The sequence below is a fragment of the Elgaria multicarinata genome, chromosome 6, assembly GCF_023053635.1.
Source record: "Elgaria multicarinata webbii isolate HBS135686 ecotype San Diego chromosome 6, rElgMul1.1.pri, whole genome shotgun sequence".
NCBI classification, from domain to species: Eukaryota; Metazoa; Chordata; class Lepidosauria; order Squamata; family Anguidae; genus Elgaria; species Elgaria multicarinata.
The window spans coordinates 11,560,641-11,586,069 of record NC_086176.1 but is presented as its reverse complement, the minus strand read 5'-3'; the positions used below and the strand labels follow the sequence as shown (position 1 = coordinate 11,586,069).

General features: G+C 42.9%; 1 protein-coding gene across 2 annotated transcripts; it reads right to left on the bottom strand.

The window, feature by feature from the left end:
- Positions 1 to 9,287: 9,287 nt before the first annotated feature.
- Positions 9,288 to 24,473, bottom strand: PPP1R3B (protein phosphatase 1 regulatory subunit 3B). 2 transcript variants are annotated; one of them, XM_063129041.1, is made up of 3 exons: positions 24,394 to 24,473; positions 22,861 to 22,961; positions 9,288 to 10,399 (listed from the first exon to the last, which is right to left on the bottom strand). In XM_063129041.1, exons 2-3 carry the CDS (start codon positions 22,863 to 22,865, stop codon positions 9,508 to 9,510), a joined length of 897 nt encoding a protein of 298 aa, XP_062985111.1. In that variant the 5' UTR covers positions 22,866 to 22,961; positions 24,394 to 24,473; the 3' UTR covers positions 9,288 to 9,507. The 2 variants fall into 2 exon arrangements, with proteins under 2 accessions (XP_062985111.1, XP_062985110.1); XM_063129040.1 differs by lacking the exons at positions 22,861 to 22,961; positions 24,394 to 24,473 and adding an exon at positions 12,200 to 12,461.
- Between the last annotated feature and the right edge of the window lie 956 nt (positions 24,474 to 25,429).

Below are 25,429 nucleotides of genomic sequence, written 5' to 3'. Positions count from 1 at the left end.
TACCACACTTTTCAGCCCAGGCTCATTGGGGTTGTGGGACCAAAGTGGTTGACAGTGTTTACTCAGTGTAATTCTCATTTTCACCTTGTATACTGAAAGGATCTGACCAAGCAGGGTATAAGTGAAAAGTAGGAATGAAGGGCATTTAAATCGGTGGGATTTAAGTGAGTGAGGACTTAAACCCCACTGCTCTCTGTGGGTCTACTCTAAGTATTTGGATCCAACTAAAATATACATTAGTAAGTTAGAGAAAACAGCCAATCATCAGTCTGGCTTGTCACCAGATTCCCTCTACTACATTCTGTTGTCAACAGATTCCCTCTCATACATTCCTTTCTCTTCCCTGCTCATCCTCAGACAGTGAGAAATCATAAGTTAGGGAGCTCATCTCTTGCCCCGCCTACCTCTGTCTTTAGTATGGACTGGAGGAGCAAAAATGATGGAAGTTACCCAAAGTAGGAAATATATTAGATCTAATTTGTATTTGCCTGCAAGTTACATTGCCTCAGTTTGAACGTCTGATATGGGCAGCCCTATTTGGAAGACAAAGCTGGAGGCCTTCACGCAGGTGCTATATCCAAACTAAATTTGAACGGATCCTGTTAGCATCAAATTACACTGTGCATTTAGTGGTTCTCTGGAAGTGGAGTCTTTCAGGGCACTTCAGAGGTAAAGACATACATGTTTTTCGTGACTTGTTTGTCTGTGGATTCAACGAATAAGAAGAAAATTTTAAGACAGCAAAAAGAGGGGAATTTCTCATTTGTTTTTTGTGACTAAAGAGTAAGAGAACTTATTGTTACTTATTTTTGCTGTGGAGAAAATCGGAAGCCCATTTTAAATGCATATGTGTTGTTTTTGTGGTGTTTGTTTACTTGTCTGTTTTTTATGTTTGGAAATAACAATAAAAAGTTAAATTAAAAAAAGACATACACGTTTTTCTTTATGAATTTCTCTAGTGTTATCATTCTAGTGAGCCTCGTGAGGCGCAGAGCGGTAAAGCAGCAGTTTCTGCAGCTGAAACTCTCCCCACGGCCCTGAGTTCGATCCCAGCAGAAGCTGGTTTCAGGCAGCCGGCTCGTGTCGACTCAGCCTTTCATCCCCCCGAGGTATAATGAGTACCCAGTTAGTTGGGGGAAAGGTAATAACGGCCGTGGAAGGCAACGGCAAACCACCCCGCTATAAGGCCGGCCAAGAAAACGTCAGCGAAAGCTGGCATCCCTCCAAGAGTCAGTAATGACTCAGTGCTTGCACGAGAGGTTCCTTTCCTTTCTTTCCCTATCATTCTAGTTACTCCGTAAGGGAGGACTACCCAGTGTGTCCGGGGGCACTCTCATCTCTTCTTCAGATGTCCTAGGTCTGAGGCTTGGCATTGAAAACGTGCCAGGTCTAAGTCTCAGTGAGCCCTGGCACAAATTAAGCTCCAGATGTGGGTGGTTCAGATTACAGAATCCCCTACAGAGAAGTAGTTGTGAGTAATGAGAAAAGGGGGTGGTGCTTCACAGCGTTCTGGGAATTTTGAACTATGCACTGTGTAGGCAACCCTGAGCAGCTCTTGGGTTTGTACAGAAATGAGACCAGGATTATAGAGACACCCACACCCACACCAGAGAATGTGCAAGATGCTGCTCCCACAAAGTCACAACACCGCAGAATCTAAATTTCAGTTCAGCTATGATAAATGTTAAACTGCCCAAAAAACCCTCTGAGTCTCCTAAAAGTTTCACTAGGGATTAATTTTCCAGAGTCATGATACCCAAATCTCTCTCTCTCTCTCTCTCTCTCTCTCTCTCTCTCTCTCTCTGTGTGTGTGTGTGTGTGTGTGTGTAAAAGGGGTAAGGCATCCATTGTAAACAGGTCCCAGAAGTTCAACCTTGCCAACTTAAGAAGTGGAAAAAGAATCCCTGAAGGGACAGGGTACAGAAAGCAACTCTGATCTCAATCTAATTAAGTTACTTTTAGTCCTGGCTTCTTGCCATCAATCATCATGTGAAACTCAGTGATAATCTTTCATGCACAGCAATGTTGGCTGATTTTCAATAAGATATTAATTTTTTCCCCAAAGGATGGGTGGAGAAGAACAATGCCATTTACCTCCTTCTGATTGTTGCTGAAGTGATAGAAGACTCCGCCAAATAAACTAAGAACTTTCCCATCTTGTTGTCACTAAATTCTCATACTATTGTGTAGCAGCTGGTACTATGTGCCTGCCTTGGGATTATTTATTTATTTATTTATTTATTTATGAGTTACATTTATATCCTGCCTTTTTTTTTCTTGCAAGGAACCCAAGGCGGCTTACATGGTCCTCCTCTCCCTTTTATCCTCACTATCCTTGTGGCTGAGAGGCGGTGACTGTCCCAAAGTCAGCTTCATGGCTGAGTGAAAATTACAACCCAGAACAAGTCCCAGTCCAACACTCTAATCACTACACTATATTGGCTGTCTTTGCAGCCCACACAATTGCAGCCTTGAGGGTCTTGCTTTGTGCCAAGGGGGTCAGACTAGATGGTCTTTGCTACACTGAAATATTCTGTGGAGCTATAATTCCTAATCATAACTGTATCCCAGCCTTGAACTCAGATATCATAGTGGGCTTTCCTTTCTCACATTCGTTCTTCACAACAACCTTGTGCGGTAGGTTAGGCTGAAAGGTAATGACTGGACCAAGTTTCATGTGTGAGGAGAGATTTGAATTCTGTGCCTGCCTTGTTTAAGTCCAACACTTCCAGCATCTTATACTTACAACAACAACCCTGTAAGGTCGATTAGGCTGAAAGAGTCTGACATACCCAGGGCACGGTGAGTTTCATGTCTAAACAGGGATTTGTTTAGATCCAGTACACATGACACTATACCACATTTGTTTCGTACTTTTACTCCCCCCTCCAAAAATAAAAAAAAATAAGTCATGTGAGCTAATGACTACACATGTTACCCAACACCCATCATCTGCACCTGATTATCTTGTAGCTTTATATTTTGATTTGTAGTTCAACCTGTCCCTCAGGGCAAGCAAGCAAGCTTCCCTTACCACAACCCAGTTATTCCTATAATTTACGCATTGGCAATGGAGGCTGTCAAGATATGCAATGTGCCGCTGGCAATGTGCCTATGTGATACTAGCTTGAGCACCACACACATCTCCAAGCAAGGAAATTTCCAAGGGCGGCATTTCATTGCTGCCTAGATAACAGCATATGATTTCTAATCTCCTTTCTGATCTCCATTTTTATTGTTACTAGAGGAAAACCACCCACCTACACCCAAGACACTCAGCCAAGCCGTACTGAGTATAGGACACAGTTATGGTGTGTCACCCCTGCTTGCAGAAACAGGCAGGCTTTGGGAATTACTCCACCATGGAACACAACGATCAACAACGTAGTATCAAAAACAGAAATTGAAAGTGGTTCTGTGTTTATGAGTCTTTAACTGGCAAATTTGCCATCCCGCACCCCACTTCTTTAATCTTTTCTCTTACTGCAGATAACCCACTCTGGGGTCCTTCTCCACGAGCCCCTGCCAAAGGAAGTGAGGCAGGTGGCTACCAGGAGGAGGGCCTTCTCTGCTGTGGCACCCCAGCCGTGGAATGAGCTCCCTAGAGAAGTTTGCCTGGCGTTGATGTAATACTCTTTGCAATGCCAGGTGAAGACTTTTTTATTCTCCCAGTATTTTAACAGTTTACTATCTTAGTAAACTTTTAAAACTTTGCTGTTTTAAATCTGCATTTAAATCTCTTCATTGTGTTTTTACACAGTGGTTGAAGTTTTATATTTTAAACTGTTTTTCATGGTCTTAATTTTTGTGCACTGCCTAGAGAGCTTTGGCTATTTAACAGTATAGAAATGAACATAAGAAGAGCATGCTGGATCAGACCAAGGGTCCATCTAGTCCAGCACTCTGTTCACACAGCGGCCAACCAGCCATTGGCCAGGGATGAACAAAGCAGGACGCGGTGCAACAGCACCCTCCCACCCATGTTCCCCAGCAACTGGGGCACACAGGCTTATTGCCTCGAATACTGGAGATAGCACTCCATAATGCAATAAATAAATAAGACAGAAAAGACATGGCTGCACGAGGAGCCTCTAACTGGAAGCATCCTCTGATACACTGCTTTATATTGTGGATGTCTAACCATGGTTCAGGAGTTTCCTTTTCCAGCACAATCAGGTTGCTTAAACTAAAGCTCTGTAAGAAAGATAGCACCACCTAGATGTAAAGTTTGCACAGCTATGGAGCGCATGTTCTTGGCATGGCTATGGTAGTTCATAGAAATCCAAAAAAGATCAACTGTACCTGAGAGCAAGGCCTCATCTACACCAAGCAGGATACTGCACTATGAAAGAGGTATATAAAAGGCAGGAGCTACACTACTGCTTTACAGCAGTATTGAATCAGTGCACTGATAACTGTTGGGGCCCATTGACACATACCATATACCGCTTTCATAACGCTGTATCCTGCCTGGCGTGGCTCCTGCCTTTTATATATACCGTTTTCATAGTGCAATATCCTGCTTGGCCTAAGTCTTATTGAATACAATGGGACGTATTTTAATTGAAGAGGCATAGGATTGCACTTTTGCTCTCTACACTGTTTTTTTTTTTGGTAAAAAAAACCACACTACATTATTTCTTTTCCTTACAAGTGAAAACTTTAATCAAATAGCTATGGTAAAAGTTTTGGGCAGTTTTGAAGAGTCACTTAAAACTTCATGGGCCAGATCTAGCCAGTAGCCATCTATCCTTGAGTTGAAAAGGCACTTGGGTTTACGACAATGAGACTTTTGTTTAGATTTACAGTGCAATCCCATAGATGTTTACTCAAAATAATGTCCCAGCTAAGTGGCTACAGGATTACAGCATTGGCAGCAATCCGGTACACAGTTATGCAAGAGTATGCCCAATTGCACTCAGTGATAAAAGTCCTCAATGGCATTCCTCCTTCCATACATATTTTTTTGGCCCTCAGATGTATTTCAAGCCTTTAATTCAGAACTTTAATAAAGCCCAGCCAACATAGGAACCTAAGAGGAACCTGCTTTATACCGAGTCAGACCATTGGCCCAACTAGCTGGTAGTGGCTGTCCTGGTTTTGATTTGAGGCAGATTTTTTTTCAGACCTACCTGGAGATGTTTGGGATTGAACCTGAGACCTGCTGCATGCACAGTACATGCTCAACCACTGAGCCACAGTCCTTCCAAACAAAACACAGCCAGAACCTCCTTGTAACATTTTATTGTTTAATGTCTGATAAAAACAAAACCATTGTGGTATTTCAGAAAACACTACAGAAAATAAACCCACTGTGATTGTAAAGTGCATTTTTTCAGTTGCGTACAAAATATTTTAAAACATGCAAGGCACTCTGAAGCATAAAATGGAAGATAACGTTATTCCTCAGTTACATTCATACTGACAAGAGAGACCAGAAACGTCTGAGCAGTTGGCTTTAAAAACCGCTAGGAGAGCTGAAATGAAAGTGCATTTGGGAGAAGTATTCTGGGGTTACATTTCACAGTATTATCTCCAGCCACTGCTTGGCAGATCACACACACACACACACACACACACACACACACACACACACACACACTTGTCCCCAGCCCTCTAGGCACAATTTAGAATTTCACAATAAACTACTGTCTTGAGGTCACCTGAAGCAGGCTCAACATACTACCTGAGGAAGCAATGTGAGTAACAAAAAGATATATTTATGGAAGACATTGGATCCTGACTTTTGAATTGAACAGCCAAACTGATTTTATGTACTGGTTTTGCTGGAGTTCTTCATTTCCAGATTGCTTCCTTAGTTCAGTCCTGGATCCAGTTCCCCAGTATGTTGTTCATACACATAGTGGGGTAGATCACTTGAGCCAGGCCTAAATCTTAAGCCTTGCTTCACACACAAAAGATTGTTGGTGCAGTCAGGGCATGCAAGATTAAGGCACACTCTTGACCCAGCCTCACATAAGGCCCATATATAGGAAAAAGTGTGTGAATCAGAGCTTGGTCAATGGGTAAAGTCTCCTTGAATCAAAGGAGAAATTTATTGGTTATTTGCAGCTCAACTTTTCCACTGAGTGAATTTAAAACATTTGGCATCAGTTTTGACAAACAGCTCAAGTTCGCCATTTTGTTGGGGTTTTGCATTTATGACTTCTGTTCAAGAGTAAAGTGCAAAAATGGCACACTTTCCCTGCTAAGGTGAGGATTTCTTACATGCCTGGTAGAAACTGTTCCATGAATATAGATGATAAAACTATTTAATAATACCCTAGCTGCAAAACAAGCTTTTATTTTAAACCATTTCCTCACTCTTTAAGTGCAGTCCTATTCAGGTTTACTCAGATCTTTTGGTCCTCTGCTGTGTTCAATGGACCTTAGTCCTTATTAAGTGTGTCGGATTGCAACCTTACTTCCAACAGGTACCTTTAACCATGTTTGTAGTTCTCCACTTAAGACAGGGGTGGACAACTTCTGGCCCTCCAGACGTTTTGGCTTACAATACCTATCAGCTCAGCCAGCATTAGCCCATGGAGAAGAATGATGAGTTGTAGGCCAAAACATCTGGAAGGCTATAAATTGTCCATCCCTGACTTTAAGCAGTTGGATCCAGAACCATCATTCCCGCAGGGGAAGGATACCATTTACAGAATTCTTCCCCGCACTCTCCTCTGCCTTGCAGTCCACCCCCCACCCATGCTCTCCAGATATGGAAGGTGCAGAGAAAGAGGAGAGGATTGGGATGTTACGTTTTTACAAGCGGTGTCCTTCCGCTGTGGGCATGAGGGTTCTAGATCCTGCCCAAAGGCTGTGCAAGTTGCAATGCATTATACTAAGAGAAGAAGCCAACGGCTACATTTCATTATGGTTTGCACCACTGGGAAATCAATTGCTTCCTCTATCACTTTGTTAGGCTTCAAACAAACTAAAGCATTCAAGCTGGACCACTTTGCCATAACAGAAAGGGTAAATAAACACAAGAGCAGTGTAGGCTTCAACCTCCTCTCCCCATAACAGCCTGCTAAAAAAGTCCATTGCTACAGAAGCCAGGATTCTAGAATGGAAACAGGCAGAGGACTGATGGGAGGAGTGGAAGCATCCCCCTCTCAAGGGGCGAGACTGAGCCCAAAGGCTTCCAGCTGCTGATCTATAATCTGGAGGGATTTGGGTTTTTTAAGCATCAGCACACTTAAGTACTTATGCTGAAATTGCCAATGTGCAGGTGTTCAACAGCTCAGTTACCGTGCCAAGTATGAATTCAAGTTCGATGTATGCAAACTGAACAAATGAAATGACACGGCCCATTAGAGTGTGAGATAAGGAAATGCCGGATTTTCAGCATTTTAAAGAAGCTAGTAATGGCACACAGAGAGCCTTTCCTGTACTTAACTACAAGCAGACATGCCAAGACAAGGCTCTTGCATCACGCCAAGAAGGCAGGCCCGCGTCAAGCTCCCTTTGTAGAAACCAGCCTTGCAACTGCTGTGGATCTAAAAGGCACAGTATTGTATGGACCCCTGCCTGTACCTTCCAAGCCAAGAGTCTCTACGCAATCTATATAGCAGAAAGCAAAGGGAAATGGCACTGAGTAGGAGGTTGGCTATCAAGTTCAAAACTCTTGAGTTATATTTCCATTTCACCATTAGGTAATGAAGCTATGCCTCATCAGCAAAAACTATATTACTGTACCAGCATGCTTAGGCAGAACCAGCTTGACTGAATTTGCTCATGTTTGAGCTGCAACATTCCACGAGTTAATTTATTTCAGATTCACTCATGGAGGTCAGAAGGGATTAAGACAAACACATTTTGGCCTAGGCACTGCACCCATGGTGCTGCACTGGGCCAACTTTCCAGTGAGCCCAAGACCGAACATCTGAATGTCTCTCTTTAGTGTTAAAGAAGTTGCACTGAGGGCTTTTAAGTGCAGGTCCCCAATGAACCGTTACTATTAACAGTAGCGGTCCATAATAACTGCCAAAGGGGGAAATGTTATTTAGGAGACGAAACAATGATGAACTTCATGGAAATTTAGCAACGTTGTTTTGGGTTGTTTTGCTTTGGGAACAGGGAATGATCTACTGTCTTTGGCTGTCCCTGCCATTTCTCCCCTCATCTTTTCCCAGTCTACAGGAAGTTGTCTCATACCAGGTCATACTATTTATCTAGCCTAGTTCTGTCTCCTCTGACTGACAGTCAGTCTCCAGGTATTTTGGTTATCTACCTGTAGATGCAAGGGACTGTCTGCTGCTGCTACTGAGCTAGGCCTCACCTACTGCTGTGTGTGAACAGTGGGGTAGCCAGTGGGAAACTGGATGCAACGGATATTCTTTAAATAACGTGATTTGCTTTATTTGATTGTGTCAGTAACATCCCATTCATAGCTATTTTATAAAATTAATGATACAAAAAAATAGTTTTTAAAAAATTCTCTAACCAGACAACTATATCCACCAGGCCCAAAGGAAGTTATATTTATATAACATGGAGGCATGAAGAGTTGGTTTAAGAAAAAGAAAAAAAGATTTTTTTTATTCTTCACAGCCCTGCCTCCCAACTCAAAGATTTTGTCAAGGCACATAAATATGATAGCAGCCCCTCACCTATCCTAACTAACACCTACTCTGAAGCGACACAATTACATGACTGAGCTACATAAGGACTCTTCCATTTCAGCAATTGCAAAAAAACAAAAACAAATTATACATATTGTACTTGTTTAGAAATAGAAAGTCACAGGCAGAATGGTGAGTAAGCAGCCTGGTATCTTCCCACAAATGAAGGCATTTCCTAAAATGGAAGGAAGCAGAGTTGTAATTATAGCTAAAATTGCAGCCGCTTCGATTTGAAAGTCTTGGTCTCACAGAATGGGTAACCTGATTAGGAAAGAATGGGAAAACACAGGCTGGCTGGGCTGTCCACCATTATTCCTTGTCGAAAACAGAACATTTTTAGAGATGTGTGGAAAATTTAGACTCAATAATACAACACATTCAAAGCACAATCATATGCCTATTTAGACAGAGAAAAGGCCTACTACTCCCAGCTGGTTGGGGCATGCTGGGACTAGTAGGCCTTTACTCTGTCTCAACAGGCATAGGATCGCTCCTTTCAATACATAAAAAGTTTCCCTGCACAGCTCACAATACTGTGAGGTACCTCAAGACAACACATAAGCAAAACTGCTCGAACTGAAGTTGCGAGTGGTGAACTGGACCAGGGGACTTGGCAGCGTTGTCCTAAGACAATAAGGGGATCTCTGCCCCACCCACCCCCACCCCTTTCTTTTAGCCGTTTAGATTCATAACAACCAGGATGGTATAGAGACCATCCATTTTTAAACCCTCTGCAGTCAGGAGTTTCACAAGTCTTGACGTTTCAGTTTCTGTAACTATAAACACACACCTCCTTTGGCAATTGTGAAATTGCAGCACTCTGCAATGTAGTTGGTTCTTTAAATCCTGCACTGTAAGTAACACAGACCCCGTTTTTGATTCAGTAATAAGGCCCAAGTTTTTCATACCCTGAATAGCTTGGCCATTCAGGAAACAGGCCGTAGGAACACCTTGGGCTACCAAACTGGTCGAAGGCAATTCCAAAGCCAGGTTCGTCCTGTGGCTGAGAAATCTCCCGAGCAGATTTGAGTTCAGACCGTATGATCCTGTAATTCAGGCCTTTGTTGCTGTCCCAATACACCTTGCCATCACACTCGTAACACACTGCAAACTCTATCCTTTCATGGGGCTGAACTCTTTCTGGCAAGCTGACATCAAAGGAGAACGTGTCCTTATCCGAACCTGCGTATGTGTCCTTAACATATTGGCACAGGTAGTCCGTGAAGGTTTTCCAGGTATCAAATGTCATCCGGATCTTCACGGCCTTCTCAAATGCGAGATTCCTGACTTTCACTGTGCCTGTGATGGCTTTATCTTTCAACGTGCAGTTCTCGAGGCAGACATAGTCTGCCTGGAGACGATTCCGGAAGTCCAAATAATCAGCAGAAGGCAGTACAAAATCCAAGACAAAGTCATCTCTGTCCACCGTTGTCAGGCCCACAATGTTGTCTATTAGTTCAGTGATATTGAATGGAATATCTAGCGAGTTGTCAAATTCCGAGAACACTTTAACCACCGTTAGAGCCAAGCCCCGACTGTCGGCAAAGGAAACCCTCTTTTTTACTCTCTTTCTCTGTAGAGCTTTGACTTCGGCTCCCAGTTCATTTAATTCGGTACTGCTGTTCAAATGGATGCAGGGTCGCAAGGGTTTTTTGGATTTTGGAGCTATTTTGTAGGCAAAACTCTCTCGTCGCAAAGGGGGCGTGCGCAGGCAGAACTGCATTGCTACGTCCACCGCCATTGTGGGCTTGTGAGGGAAAGAGTCCAGTATTCTGTGAGGGGAGAAAAGGACAAGAGGGCCATTTCATTCATTATGCAGCTACAAACCCAGGTTTCAAATAAAGAGAAAGTCACAACCAATACCAGTTCTCTAGTAAGGGTGCCCATAGGCACCATTTTACTGAAGTATTTTTTCCTCAGATCCATATTTTGTATTTCTAGATGCCTAACTTAAAAAAACAACAACACCAGAGCATGAAAAGGCTCTTAGGTATTATGCAGAAGGTATGGACAACTGAATGAAGGAAAATGAAGAGTAAAACAAAGAAAAAGTCATGTATCAGATTAAAAAACAAACTCTCCAGATATATGATGTGCCGATCTTTAGAACAAACTGAACAAGTTTAAAATGAAAAGTGAATAGTGTGCAAACATCTTAATGTCCTTATGAAATATTTTGTACCTGAATTGGTTACAGAGTTTGAAAGTTTATTTTCCTGAGTGGCTTACCACTGTTTCTGGCTTGTGTCTATGTATTTCGTTTTAATGAGCATAATTTACCCATCAAGTTTTAAACCCTAATGAATAGTTTAAACAAACAAAAAACTGAATCTTTGGTCCTTCAAATTAAAGCCTATTTTTCTACAAAAAAAAAAAAAGAGATAATGAACTGCAGGTGGGGTTGACTTTTTGAAGTTGAACAACACAGTATCATATCAGGTATTCTATTTAGTTTCATGGGTTATCTTGATGAGTATCTATGATGCTTGCATGGACAGTCATTGTTCATCTCATGGAGAAACAATATTCTGCTCAGTAACTATAAGTTTTTGCTTCTGTAGGTTTGGCTCACATGTAGCACAATCTTAAGCATATTTACTCAAAAGGAAGTCTCACAGAGTTCCATTCAACTTACTCCCAGGTAAATATGTATAAGACAGAAGCCCTACAGAGCAGACCTATACATATCTATTCAAAAGTAAGTCCGTGGAGTTCAATGGGGCTTATTCCCAGAGAAGTGGGTATGGGATTGCAGTTTTAGTCTTCAAGTGATCTTGTTTAATATTCTTGGTTACCGAGATCGAGACAAAAAATTCCACAATTGTCTGCTTTGTCTCAGAGCAGATATAAGGTTCTGCAGTGAAAAACAGCATGGGCTGCATAATCAAAGTATTTCAAATTGTACCCTTAGATAGTAGAAAAGTTATATTTAACTGTGACCCAATATGTTTTGATTCTTCTAGCAATCAACTGGCATTTAAAAGGATGTGAATTATCAAATGGGATGTGATCCCAGATTTTTCTTGATGATTCACGCTGCTATTTAATTCACTTAAATTAAAATGGTTTCAAATCAATGAACAGTGTACTAATTAAACAAACCCCTGCTATAATGTGGAACTGTGCAATACCGTATTTCTTCAATTCTAAGATGCCATTGATTGTAAGACGCACACTAATTTCAGTACTACCAACAGAAAAAAAGCTTTGATTCTAAGAAATAATAAAAGCACCCACGATTCTAAGACACACCCCGTTTTTAAAGATGTTTATATGGGGAAAAAAGTGCGTCTTAGAATCGAAGAAATACGGTAGTTTCATAGGCAGCAATATCAACGCATACTTTCACCATGGAAGACCCGAAATTCAAATTTCTTCTCCAGATTTCCTGAATTCCCCTACATGCCAGATGATGTGCACCTTCACCCCTCCCACACCACTAAGGCCACCGTAAAATTAAAAACATAAAAACAAATTAATGTAAGCATTCTTATTGAGATACTTCCCCTTAAAAACACACACCCTCACTCAAAGGCATTCTCACAGAGCAAGTAGCCAGCAGCACTGCTTACCCTGAAACCCAGAAGTTGCTGGATTGAAATCGCATTTCAGTCTGCAGCATCCTGAACTGCTGGTATTTCAGTACTCCAGTACTACTAGCACATGTGCTGGTCTTCCAATACTACTAGAGCAACAAGGCAGAGGCTGGCTCAGACAACTGAATGAAGTATAATTCCTATCCTGCATGAGGAAGGGCTTTCTTTTGCAGCACGTAGTCCCCGCCTTTAAGTACTGGAAACTTTCCTCGGGTATGTAGAAACAGGAAGCTGAATAAGCAGAAGTGATAACCGACCGCACTAAATTTTTGAACTTTCCTGGAAAGGACGCCACACCAGACATGCATCTTAACACGGCTACAGATCACAACCATTGAGAAGTATCAGGAATTTGCATCACGACAAAAAAAGGTTAAATGACCAGTGACAAACGAAAAGAAACGCTGTCCACTGGGAAACGAACTAACACACCCCTGTAGCGGATATTACTACATCCTAGGCTGGTTGGCACACTATTAGGTTAGCTTGGTGACCCTTGGCTCCAAGTTAAGGAGCGGGGATCTTTTAGAATTTGCCCATGGTTCATTTCTGAATGAATATCATACAGCACTGTCATCGTGCAGCATTGCATGAAATGCTAGCAAACTCAATTTATGTAGGTCAGTAGACTACATGTCATGGTGCAACGAGATTCTAGACCACATGACACCATAAGCTAGGCTGGAAACATAAGCTGCTTTTAAAATTCAACATGCAAAAATAAAAATAAAATAAGGATGTAATCTTATGTGTTTTTAGACTAGAAAAAAGTCCTAAGACTTCCAGCATTCCTTAACCAGCATGGGGAATATGCATAGTATTGTGCTCTAAATCTCTCTCAGCAATCGGGTCCCGATGACACATGAACTCTTAAAAAGAGTGTGGCCAAAATTTTTAGAAATTGTGAAGAAGGCATGCAAATTAGTGTCTTCACCCAAAATTAATCTACGCATCTGGTGCTGATCAAGGCAAGCAGTTGTAAGACAGGACTACACAAACAGCATATGTTTAACAGTGAGGAGAAAACAAAAAGGTAGTGTGGTGTAGTGGTTAGAGTGTTGGTTGAGGAAGATCCAGGTTCAAATTCCCATTCCCAGTCTCTGCCTTTCAGCTTAATCTACCTCACAGGGTTGTGAAGATAAAATGGAAGGGCAGAACCACATACGTCACCTTGAACTCCTTGGAAAGAAGGTGAAGCATAAGTGTAGTAAAAATAATAGAGTATGGAATCCATGCCCAATTCTTGGCCAAGTTGTTATTATTTATTTATTTATTTATTTATATAAATAACTCCCTGCTTGCAGTTTTTGAGGGATGCATATGATAATAGTTGCCTTATTGGTTTGACATCAAAGAGTTTATTTGGGTTTCATAACTATACCATCAGTTTAAATTTGAAGAGGAGGGTAAAAAATAAATAAATCAGCAAATAGCACCCCCCTGCATTCCAATGGTAAATTGGGCTGCTACCCATGGAAGTCTGATCAGCCAGTTCATTGCATTTAATTAGAATAAATTCAAGAATCCAACCTAAGCAATATACTATAGTTTCCAACAGATTCCCCAATTGGGCCACCTCCAGATATGTAGAGTACGTTTCCATTGACCAATCTGCATAGGGATGATGGGAGTTGTAGTCCTGGTTGGGGAAGGCTGCTCTAGACTATCAACCACTATAGGAAAGAAAATGGAAGGCCATCAAATTGAAGGCCAGCTGTGAATTTTTTTACAATTTTTTTATTGCATTTATTTCCCACCTTTTTTCCTCCAAGGAACCCAAGGTGGCGTATATAATCCTCCTCCTCTACATTTTATTCTCACAACAACAACCCTGTGAGGTAGGTTGGGCTGAGATTCTATGACTGGGTCCAAAGTCACCCAGTGGGTTTCCATGACTGAGTGGGGACTAGAACCTGGCTCTCCCGACTCCCAATCAAACACTTTAGTCACTACACCACACTGGAGTTCATATACAAGGCAGGTTTTTACAAGCCCAGGAATTTAGCACAATTCAAAGCCAGTGAGAATTGTGCAGATCTTTTTGCAAACAGGAAGCTCTCCCCATTCATGTAATTCTGACTAATGCACCCGCAGATTCAGCCAACAGTAAAATGACATCTGACAAATTCTGAAACATACCCATTTTGTTGGTTAACCAATAAGCAGGAATCTACTTATTTCTGCTCGGCCTATGCTGACCTTAACAACCTAAGATCCTCACGAACGGAAGTTGTGGTACTAATGCAACTGATATACAATCTTCTCTCTATTGGTTTTGACACACATTTTGAAACTGTTTTGATAGTAGCCTTGAGGTTCCCTGAAACCTTAAAAGAAAACATCCCTAAGGGCAGACATGCTGCCCAAAGATAGTTTGTCCATACTATGCATGCAATGCAAGTTGTTTTAGGGTGTATTTCTCATTTGATGTGGGGCGACAGTGAGGCTGAACTCACAGTGTGTGCTCCAAAATGTGCCTCAGAACTTTCCGGAACATACCGGGGGTGGGGGGCCTCACGGAAGATATTCATGAGTACCTCAGCATGCTTCCCTGGAAGTAGAATGTTTGAAATCCACCATATTCAGACTCCTGACTATATTGCAATCAAGTTGTCTTTACCAAAAGCCAATCTGAATGGAAAACAACGGAAGCTCACAGGTTCAGGTTGCTAGAGTTAATCATCTTTTGCACCACGTATTCCTGCGATTCCACATCCTGGCAATTTCTAGTATCATACAGCTACTCCCTGACAAAGCACATTGATCAACTTGACAACTGCCCGATTCCGTCCTCAAAACTCTTTGGAACTCATCCACTTTTGCTAAACCTTCATAGCCAAAATACTTGATTTGTTCAATTTTGCTCTTTGAAAGCAAAAAGCTGCCTGTGAATAGAGGGAATTCTAGTCTTGCCCACAATGATTTATCTCCAAACTAAACTGCAATTTATCTATCTCCAAACTAAATCAGAACTTCCATGTGACTTTTTAGCATTTCTTGCCTTATATGTCCAATTTTATGGTTCAAATTGTGCATCCTCCACTCTCAAAAATAAAGCTGCCTTGAGTTATTTCTGATGACAAGCCAGAAGAATGAATCTTCCCACAGGACTGGATCAGAACGGCATTTGTTGAAGTTTTCGTGTCGAAAAGATTTGAAGATCTGGTGGGGTAAGTAACCTAGTGGATAGCGGTTCATTGCACAAGTCCAAAACACTTCAAAGCAAACACCCATATTTACATGCACAAACGTTAACTTGTATGCTGCCCTCAGCTCCTTTGAGGAAGGGCGGGATAAAAACGTAAATAAATAAAATCAGGGATAAACCAGCACTGTCACTTTTTATAGAAATAGCTGTGAATATCACTGAAATTAAAGACCGACTCTTGCAGCCCAGTTTTACTTTTGCAGTTATTAGCACAACACATATTTAAATGCACGATGGGCAATAAAAAAAAGAAAAGAAATGAAGAACTAGAGAAATTCACTTGAGGATGGATCTACCAATAGCTATTAGTCATGATAACCTATGGAGCCTCCATGTCTAGAAGAAACATAAAAATATACCTGAATACCAGAAAAGACAACAGGGAAAGCAATCACTTTCAATACCCCCATTCACAACTAACTTTCATTTCAATGGGTCTACTCTACATAGGACTTACATTAAATGCTACCCAGAAATCTAGACTATATGGATCTGTGGTCTGTCCTAGTAAGACAATTCTTATGGTCTTATTCTCTGTTCCAAGTCATATATATATTTACAGAAAATATTAGCCGTTTCCAACAGTTTAAGTGTTTCTAACACAGAGGCAAAATCAGTCTCCTTTTCCCCTTTTGCTGTTGGCAAATGATGGCAGGCTCGTTTCTCTATTTTTTTTCTCCAACTTAATCACTTGACCTAATCTTTCAGTGTCACCAGACTTCCTCTCACCTCATGCCCATCACCTACTGTAAACCTTTCATCATCTTTTCATTTCCATTATGATGAAAGAGCAATTTCTCAGATTTCTGTAACCTTAAGACAAGGGTGGGCAGGAGGAAGGAAGATCTACCGACAGATCTCTAGAGGATTTGCAGTAGATCAACAAGGATTTCCAACTCCCAATGGTTTAAGAATAGTGAAAACAAAAAGGTGGCTTACCCTCCTAAATTAGGCAGCTAAGATTTGTGTAAAAGCTCCAAATATGGTATTTGAAAACCAGTTCTTGGGCTCAGTATGTGCTCAGTATGAGGCACCGTCCTTCCACAATTCTATAAGCACCTTCCTGCACCACTATTTTGCATCTGGTTCCAGTTGGTAGACCTCGGGTTTCTAGAGAAAAATGTTATTCATAGCATAGAGAAAGTGGATAAGGAGACATTTTTCTCCTTCTCCCATAATACTAGAACCTGAGATCCTCCCATGAAGCTGACTGGTCGGAGATTCAGGAGAGACAAAAGGAAGTACTTCTTTGCACATAGTTAAACTGTGGAATTCACTACCACAGGATGTAGCGTTGGTCAGCAATTTAGACGGCTTAAAAGGGGTTTAGACAAATTCATGGAGCATAATTTGATGGCTACTAGTCATGATGTCTATATACTCTGCAGTCTCAGAGGCATTATGCATATGTACATCAGTTGCTGGGGAACATGAGTGGGAGGGTACTTTTAAGAACACAAGAAGAGCCCTGACGCTGGATCAGACCAAGGGTCAATCTAGTCCAGCACTCGGTTCATAGAGTGGCCAACAAGCCATCGACCAGAAGCTCATCGCAGGACACAAATGCAACAGCACCCTACCGTCCATGTTCACCAGTAACTGGTGTGCATACGTGTACGGCTTCTAAGTTGCAGTTATCTCCCGTTTGTGGCTTTCCCACAAGCACTTGGTTGGCTACTGTGAATGGACTAGATCAGTGGTTCTCAACCTTCCTAATGCCGCGACCCTTTAATACAGTTCCTCATGTTGTGGTGACCCCCAACCATAAAATTATTTTCGTTCTTCTCTACTGTCATGGGATGGTTTGCTAATGAAAATAATACATAACAATAGCTTTAATAATACAAAAGATGATACATGACATAGTTCAGTCAATACAGTTTCCTAAGACCATCGGAAATATGTGTTTTCCAATGGTCTTAGACGACCCCTGTGAAAGGGTCGTTCGACCCCCAAAGGGGTCCCGACCCACAGGTTGAGAACCGCTGGACTAGATGGACCCTTGGTCTGATCCAACATAGCTCTTTACATCTTCTTATGAAAAACATGGTAAGATACCACAAACCTAAAACCTGTCCATCCCTGCCTTAAGACACAGTCGCAGTAGGTCACACAACAGCTTAATCCTGGAATCCAATTGGGCCTACAACTGAACATGCTGGCTGTGGATGATGGGAGCTGTAGTCCAACATGACTGGAGGGTGTTGGGCTGGGGAAGGCTAGCTTAGTCCTTCTGGGGTCTTGATCCTTAGATATGCATGGTAGTAGAAATGTAAAATTTTTGGAAATGTTGAAGCCAAGGAAAAAACCCGTCCCCGTCCCTCCACCACCCATTTTTTTCAGGGAAAAGGGAAGTTTTGGAAAAATTGAAAAAAATGCAATATTAGCACTTTTTACAGATTGAAAGTCACTTTGTTACTTTAGGAACATAAAATGTAATTATGTCCAAGTTGGTGTGTCATAAAATTATTACATTTGGTATATTAAAAGTACAGAGTATTCAAACAATTATTACAAATTGAATTTACTTTTTTAAATTTTTACTTTTTGGGGGTAACAAATGGAGCTATAAGCTCCTGAACTGTTAGGAATACTTGAACCGTAAGGAATCTCTTTGGTTCTGCCAGTTTATGAGGAGCAAGCAAAAAACAATTTAAAAACAAACAAACAGAAGAAACCATCAACATTAGTAACAAAGAAAATTATTTATGTCTCCACTAGTCCTCCAAAGCATCAAGCGGACATAAAGCCCCCATTCCCATAAAAAGAACTGAGAAAAAGGGGGGGACACACACCAAGATTCAATGAATATGCATGAAATTTAATCAGACTCATTTCCTGAACTACAGCATTACTATCAGTTTCAGTGTCTGCTTCAATGGCAATGCTGCCCCCTAGAGGCAGAAATGCATCTTGCTCTTGCATTTGAAAGTTGTAGTCTCAGTTTGCAACCTAGGACTTGCTTGTCCTCAGTGCACAGAAACTGTAATAATCTGATACTGTACATAATTTTTAGAAATCATTTGGAGAAGTAAATATCTGAACACCTTATCTTAAACATTTTATTCATCACGCTAAAATAAAGCATTCCATAAACCACTTTTTCTTCTTTTTTTCATTTTTTTCCAATTTTTTGGGAAAAAAAACCAAAAAGGCTTTGGAAGATGGGGAAAAATTGGTTTTTTTCCGGGGATTTTTCCCCCAAGCCTTCACATCTCTACATGGTAGTCATCATTTGAGGAGGGGAGACCATGAGCAGAGGTGACACCATGGAGAGCTGCCTGCCCCAAATTCATGTAGGTAAAAAAATTCTTATCCTTTTCCTGTCCACGATTAATGACCCAAATCTAATTTTTGTATCTTGAAGGTTACCCTGCATCCCCAAAACCATAAAAGATCTGGTGATGTGGATAAGTCTGGACCACAAGAAGAAAAATGCCTTAATCAAACTGAAGTTGGCGTTTTAAAAAATAAAAATAAAACAGGTGCAGGAGGAGGATGGCTTTATGACCCGCAAGGCATTTTAAGAGCATACAGATTAAGTCTGGTCAGTAAATGCCCAGCCATCTTCAATATTATAGAAGAAGGCCGGGGCATTTACTTGACAAGGATTAATTCAAAGAATTAATCCCTGAGTACAAGCTGAACTGAAGATCAGCTTGCAGCTCATAAGATTTATTTATTTATTTATTTTATGACATTTTTATACCGCCCAATAGCTGAAGCTCTCTGGGCGGTTCACAAAAGATGACAGGACAATTCATACATTGCCTGTGTGGAATAGTTACTTCTGCAGACGTGCCCCAGAAGCTGAGACCCACACTATACTTTCCACATTAACATCAACAGCACCAATGGGGCAGGATGCTATCCAGGAGAGATGTACCGCCATCATTTGGCCTACCATACGATACAAAACATTCTGGCATTACTAGCTTGGGAGCCAGCCATGAGGGAGAAGGTCATCTTACCATATCACAACAGTAACATGAATGGCAAGTCATCCAATTATAGGAAGTGTAATTGCAGTGACATTGCAGTGTCATCCAATTACACTGAAGTTATCCTAACAACTGACACCTGAACTCTCAAAGTAAAGGGAGTTACAAATAGACATCGCGAAGGAACAAAGCAAAACACACTGTTGCTAAAGTTTCCAAAGCCAGATCTATTTCTTCCTCTGTATGGCATTAGCTTCTTTAAGAGATACAATGGCAGCAATGAAGAGCTTTATGACCCAGATCCTGATATATTCACTGACTCAGTAGATAGTACTTCAGGTTGCAATCTCTTCTGCTGTCCCAACTGAGGCAGGTCCTCCATATCACAATCCAACGGACTCAGCAAAGTGGTTTAATTCTCACAAAAGCCCTCCCCTCCGTTCCTCCTTCACCATCTGACTTGAACACCAGCCTAACACATGAACAGAGTGAACATGCTCCCAAACTCTGGAGGGAACACTTTTATTTTACCCAAGAGTGTCTAAGGAGTCCCAACTGACTCGTCTATATTTCTGGCATATCAATGCTTTCTGGGAAGCCAAGAATAATAAAGGAAAAATATATACTCAAAGTCAGAATTCAGAGTATTCTACCTAACTCAAGGCCAAGCTGAGCAATGAATCTGCACAATCATTTTTGATAAAAAGGCAAGCCTATTCATGACTTTGCACTGGATGTGCTTCAAACGGAGAAGAGAATGTCCCAAGGCCATTGCAGATGGATCAGACTAAGATCCTTCTAGCACCATTTGATTTCCAGCAGCACCAGCCCACTGGCTCCAGAAAGTTCCACAAGCAGGGCACGAAGGCTGTCCCCATTTGTACATAGTGGCCTTGTTCACATGTAACAATAATCCTGAGTACAGGTTGTTGTTACATGCAAACCCTACACTACGGTTTAACGATGGATTGTTAACCACGAACAAACGAGAAAGAGAATGCATGATTCGTTGTTAACTACAAACAACCCAGAATTCACAACTTAATGGGCTTGTTCAGACAACATGCTAAGTCATGGTTAAGCCACTAATCCTTTTGCAGCAAGTGGTTAGTGAGTGTCTTTAAACCTTGGTTATGTAACACCATGGTTAGGAATAGTTCACATAGAATCATAGAATAGCAGAGTTGGAAGGGGCTTACAAGGCCATTGAGTCCAACCCCCTGCTCAATGCAGGAATCCACCCTAAAGCATCCCTGACAGATGGTTGTCCAGCAGCCTCTTGAATGCCTCTAGTGTGGGAGAGCCCACAACCTTCCTAGGTAACTGTTTCCATTGTCGTACTGCTCTAACAGTCAAGGAAGTTTTTCCTGATGTCCAGCTGGAATCTGGCCTCCTTTAACTTGTGCCCATTATTCCATGTCCTGCACTCTGGGAGGATCGAGAAGAGATCCTGGCCCTCCTCTGTGTGACAACCTTTTAAGTATTTGAAGAGTGCAATCATGTCTCCCCTCAATCTTCTCTTCTCCAGGCTAAACAGGCCCAGTTCTTTCAGTCTCTCTTCAACCCCTGATCATCCTGTTAAGCTCAAAACATTTAATCATCATGGTTTAGCATATTCTCTGAACAGGGTCAACAACAAACCATGGGTTCTCTTCCTGGGTTGTTTATGGCTAACAACCCATCGTTAAATCCTAGTCCAAGGTTTGCACATAATGACAATCCACGAATCAACAACAACCCATATTCAACCCGTGATCTAGGTTGTTGTTACACGCAAACCAGGTCACAATCTAGTATTCAGAGGGTAGATTGTACATGTAGGCTCCAGTTAGGTATAGACAGCTAAGAGCTTTGGACCAAGCCCAAAAACTGTGCATCAGATTTCTCGTAAAGGTCAAAAGATGCATTTGTGTTTATTAAGAATGTGTTCTCCAGTCGGACTATAAAATGGGATGGGGGAAGGGGGTGGTTTAACTTTTAACACTAACAGGAGAGTGGCTGGAATGGGAGCAAAACCCCACCCCACCCACTCGCCTCCATTGCCTCCCAGCGTTCCACTTCTTAAGGCTGCTGTATTGGAGCCAGGCTGGGGGGGAAACATCTTAAAGCAGCGAAGCGCTGAGAGGTAAGGTGGGCGAAGGGTGGGCTTTGCTCCTATCCCCCCCCCCCCCCCGTTCAGTAGTGTAGTGGACCCAAGACTCCCAGGGGCACAGCCCGGGCCCTTTTTCATCTGCTGACCTCATCTGCCCCTTCCCCCTCGGAACCCCCTGTTCCCTCTGAGCTTAGCTGCAGTCCTCACAGTAGCTGGAATTTCCCCACCAACAATATTTGGTACCCGGTTGAAATGTGAAGTATTTGGTCTGGTGGTGGTGGGGGTTTAGTCTTGAATAGCTATTAAGACCCATTAGCTCTTTGAGAGACCTGCTCCTGGTGGAGAGGAAAACTGCCAGAACTGGTTTGTTGATATGGGTCAACAGGGCTTACCTGTCTTTTGGGGATATTCTTGGCTACGGGGACTTTCACGAGCAGACTTTCATGAGCACCTACGCTTCAAAACTGACCACTACACCACTGGCCCTGATCCTCCATTAAGTCTTAAAAGGTCAGTACCAAAGAAGAGCCCTGCGGGGTCTGAGATCAAAGGCCTACCCAGACCAGCATCCTGTTTCCCATAGCGGCCAACTAAGGTGCGTGATTAACAACCACACAGAAGTATGAAAATGAATGAAAAAACCATACTAGCCTACAAAAGATCTCCGTGCCACGAACATATACAGTTCACTCTCTCTACATGAAAACACGTCGTCTTTTGTAACAGTAGCATCCACTAATAACTACACAATCTCAGCTCAATTTCCAGTCTTGTTTAAAGTTAAATATTTATTGTATCGATATTTACTAAAAATAGTCTACTGCGTAGGATTAGAGTCACACTGGCGGCACATGTGCTCAATCAAAAAGAGCACAAAAGCCACCCGCTCGGACATCTGAAACAGGGGCGTGGGAAACCGTATACTCTCCAACTGGGACATATTCATGCTGCAGATGTGCTGCCTGATGCATGTTTTACACAGAAGAACATGGCACTGCACATGGCGCTGCAGCCTTAAAATGGTTTAATGGTAATTTCCTCCTCCTAAGAACTGTAACTCTGGGATGTAGGGCGAGGGATACTGAACGGAATTCTCAGCACCTCACCAAACTCTTAACTCCCAGAATTCTTTGGGGCAATCCACAACAGTACAAAACGAATACAATTTTGTAATTTAGCTAAGGCTCAGTTCTCTCCCTGCCCCCTGCAATAATGTTTTAAGGCTAAAAACCTATATCCATTTACCATGGGGTAAACCTCGTTGACTTAAATGGGGCTTACTTCTAGATAGGTATGTACAGGGTTGCGCTGCGAGCAGCCTTGGGGCAAGTCAGAAAATGGATGCTCAGAAGGTTCCTTCTCCTTGTAAAAAACTGTAGTGTTACGTTTTACATACCTCATAAGGACAAGGGAAGTTGGAAGTAAAGATGTTTCAAGATGTCGAGAGCCGGAGGTGTGCCGGGATTTCACATCCTACAGCAGCTACGGATTTGTTACCTAAAACATGACATGGTGTGGTAAGAGATCTCCTAAAAACAACTACCTTCTGCTCCTTTACATGCATACCAAAGGAAGCCATTGTCCAAGCCGTACAGATAAAACATCTAGAGAGGAACCTCTATTCACACAGCTAGTGCACCCACCCACCCCCTTCACCCAGTAGAAGTGGATCCAGAGAGAAACTGTGCCTGGAAGAAAGACAGCAGGCTCAATCCCCGAACAAACCTTCTTAGGGACTCAATGGGACTAACTTCCAAGTGGCTACAGGGACTTTCATGAGCACCTACGCTTCAAAACTGACCACTACACCACTGGCCCTGATCCTCCATTAAGTCTTAAGAGGTCAGTACCAAAGAAGAGCCCTGCGGGGTCTGTGATCAAAGGCCTACCCAGACCAGTATCCTGGTGAACATCCCCCATGCACAAGGGGTTTCAATAGCCTCAAAGTAGTCCAGAAGTAGCCTGCTTCTGAATTGCAAAGTTTTCTAGTCCTCATGGCTTCAAACAAAAAAGGGGGGGAAAGGTAACTGTAAAACCATTTGCACATTAAGAACACTTTGCAAAAGGTATTACGTAATTAATTCTTTTAAAACGTTTAGGAAGTAAATTTCCGTAGAGGGCTCCTCCTTAAAGAGAAGATAAAACAGATGGTCCTGATAAGACAAAGGCCACAGCTAGACCTAAGGTTTATCCCAGGATCATCCAGGTTTCGCCCCTGCCTGAGCACTGGATCATCCCTTATGTGTCACCTAGATGAACAGGTTTGACCCCTGGACGATGCAGGGATAAACCTGAGGTCTAGCTATGGCCATAGTTGCTCCCAGAGTTGAAGGTGAGCAGGCCTCCGCTTCGCACCTTGCAAGGTCGCTCGTTGTTCCCGGATGGCTCCTCCTCGCCTTTGGGTCCACGGAGAAACCAATTCACCCCTCCACCTGCCTCCCACTCCCAGTGCAAAGGATCGATCCGATCCGGAAAAAGGAAGAAGCGGAGAAGAGCCTCCCCCACCCGCTCTCGAAAGCCGTCTCGCAGCAACCAGGAGCACAAAGCATCCGCCCCGCGGGATCGAGTCAGCAGCGAGCTTTCCGGCTGAGGCGTCTCTTTTAGGTCCCGATCCACCGAAGGCAAATCCCGCCCAGTTCAGCGAAGCTGGACCCTACTAAGGTTGCGCAGGATGGGAGCCCGGTCCTGTTCCGTTTACACAGCGTCTCTCTCTCTCTTGCACGCCCACCCACCCAGGAAACGTGTCCAGGTTCATTGCAGCATCATGCTCTGCATGCTCACCCGGAAGTAGGGTTGCACCCTAGGCCAAAATAATAATAATGCATTTCTGACACACGCCTCGGAAGTAAACGGTAGGCAAGAGATCAGCTCAGCCCATCCCGCGGCCAGGACACCCGGAGTCAATTTTTCTCCAACTCCACCCCCGTACCTGGAGCACATCTGGGCGCTGGGAGCCGCAGCGCGCGCGCGCGCCAGGGCCTCCGGCTCTTTCCAAACAGCAGCTTTTATAGCCTTCCAATACGGATTTGCCTGCAGCTCCGCTCCGCCCTGCCCGCTCAGCCTCTCCCGGGTCATCCAGCTCCGGTTCCAGCGTGGATCTGCTTCGCTCTCGTTACTTCTTAAGAATGTGCCTTCCATCCCGAACGCTCCAGCAGGGGAGGGTGCCGCGCCGCAGCCAATGGGCGCGCTCCGAACGCTCCCCGCCAGCCAATGACGGAGGAGCTTCCCCGTGAAAGAGCAGGAGGCGGGCGCGTGAACGCCAGGCTGGCTTTAGGGGCGGGACTGCAGCAGCAGCAGCAGCAGTAGCTCCGGCAGGCGATAAAGGGCCTTTGCACACCGCATGCACGGCGGGTGGGGATGGGATGGAGGGAAGGAATTGGGGGTCGCAGGCGGAGCGAGGAAGGAAACGGTCCTTTATGTAAGGATGGCGCTCCTGGGCCTGAGAGTCTAGTCCAGAGCTTTTCAAACCTTTCACGTTGGTGACACACTTTTTAGACATGCGTCATTTCGCGACACAGTAATTCAGTTTTACTAGCAAACCGGAAGTTAAACTAACCCCTTATAAGAGATATGGACACGTACATAAATTGTAATAACGAAATGTATGGGGACACAACATATCTCATGGAAACCTTTCATTTATATTTTTTAAAATATATGATTTGCAAGATAATAACATACATCCAAGACTTTTCACATTGAACCAATTTTGTCGAGTGGCGGTTGAGACGGTGTTCTATCAAAAAACTGGGCCCATGGAATTTCTCGGATGCGTCACTTCAAGTGCAGCCGTGTCACCGAAAGTGACGCGGAATCAGCTGTTTCGACCCGATTATGCACACTGCGCATGTGCAGTACCTGTATGATTTCTCGACCGTGGTGTGCATACATGGATATGACGGAAGGGGAATATACTAGTGCATCATACTAATCGGCACCTTTGCTGCATAAAAATGCATGCAAGT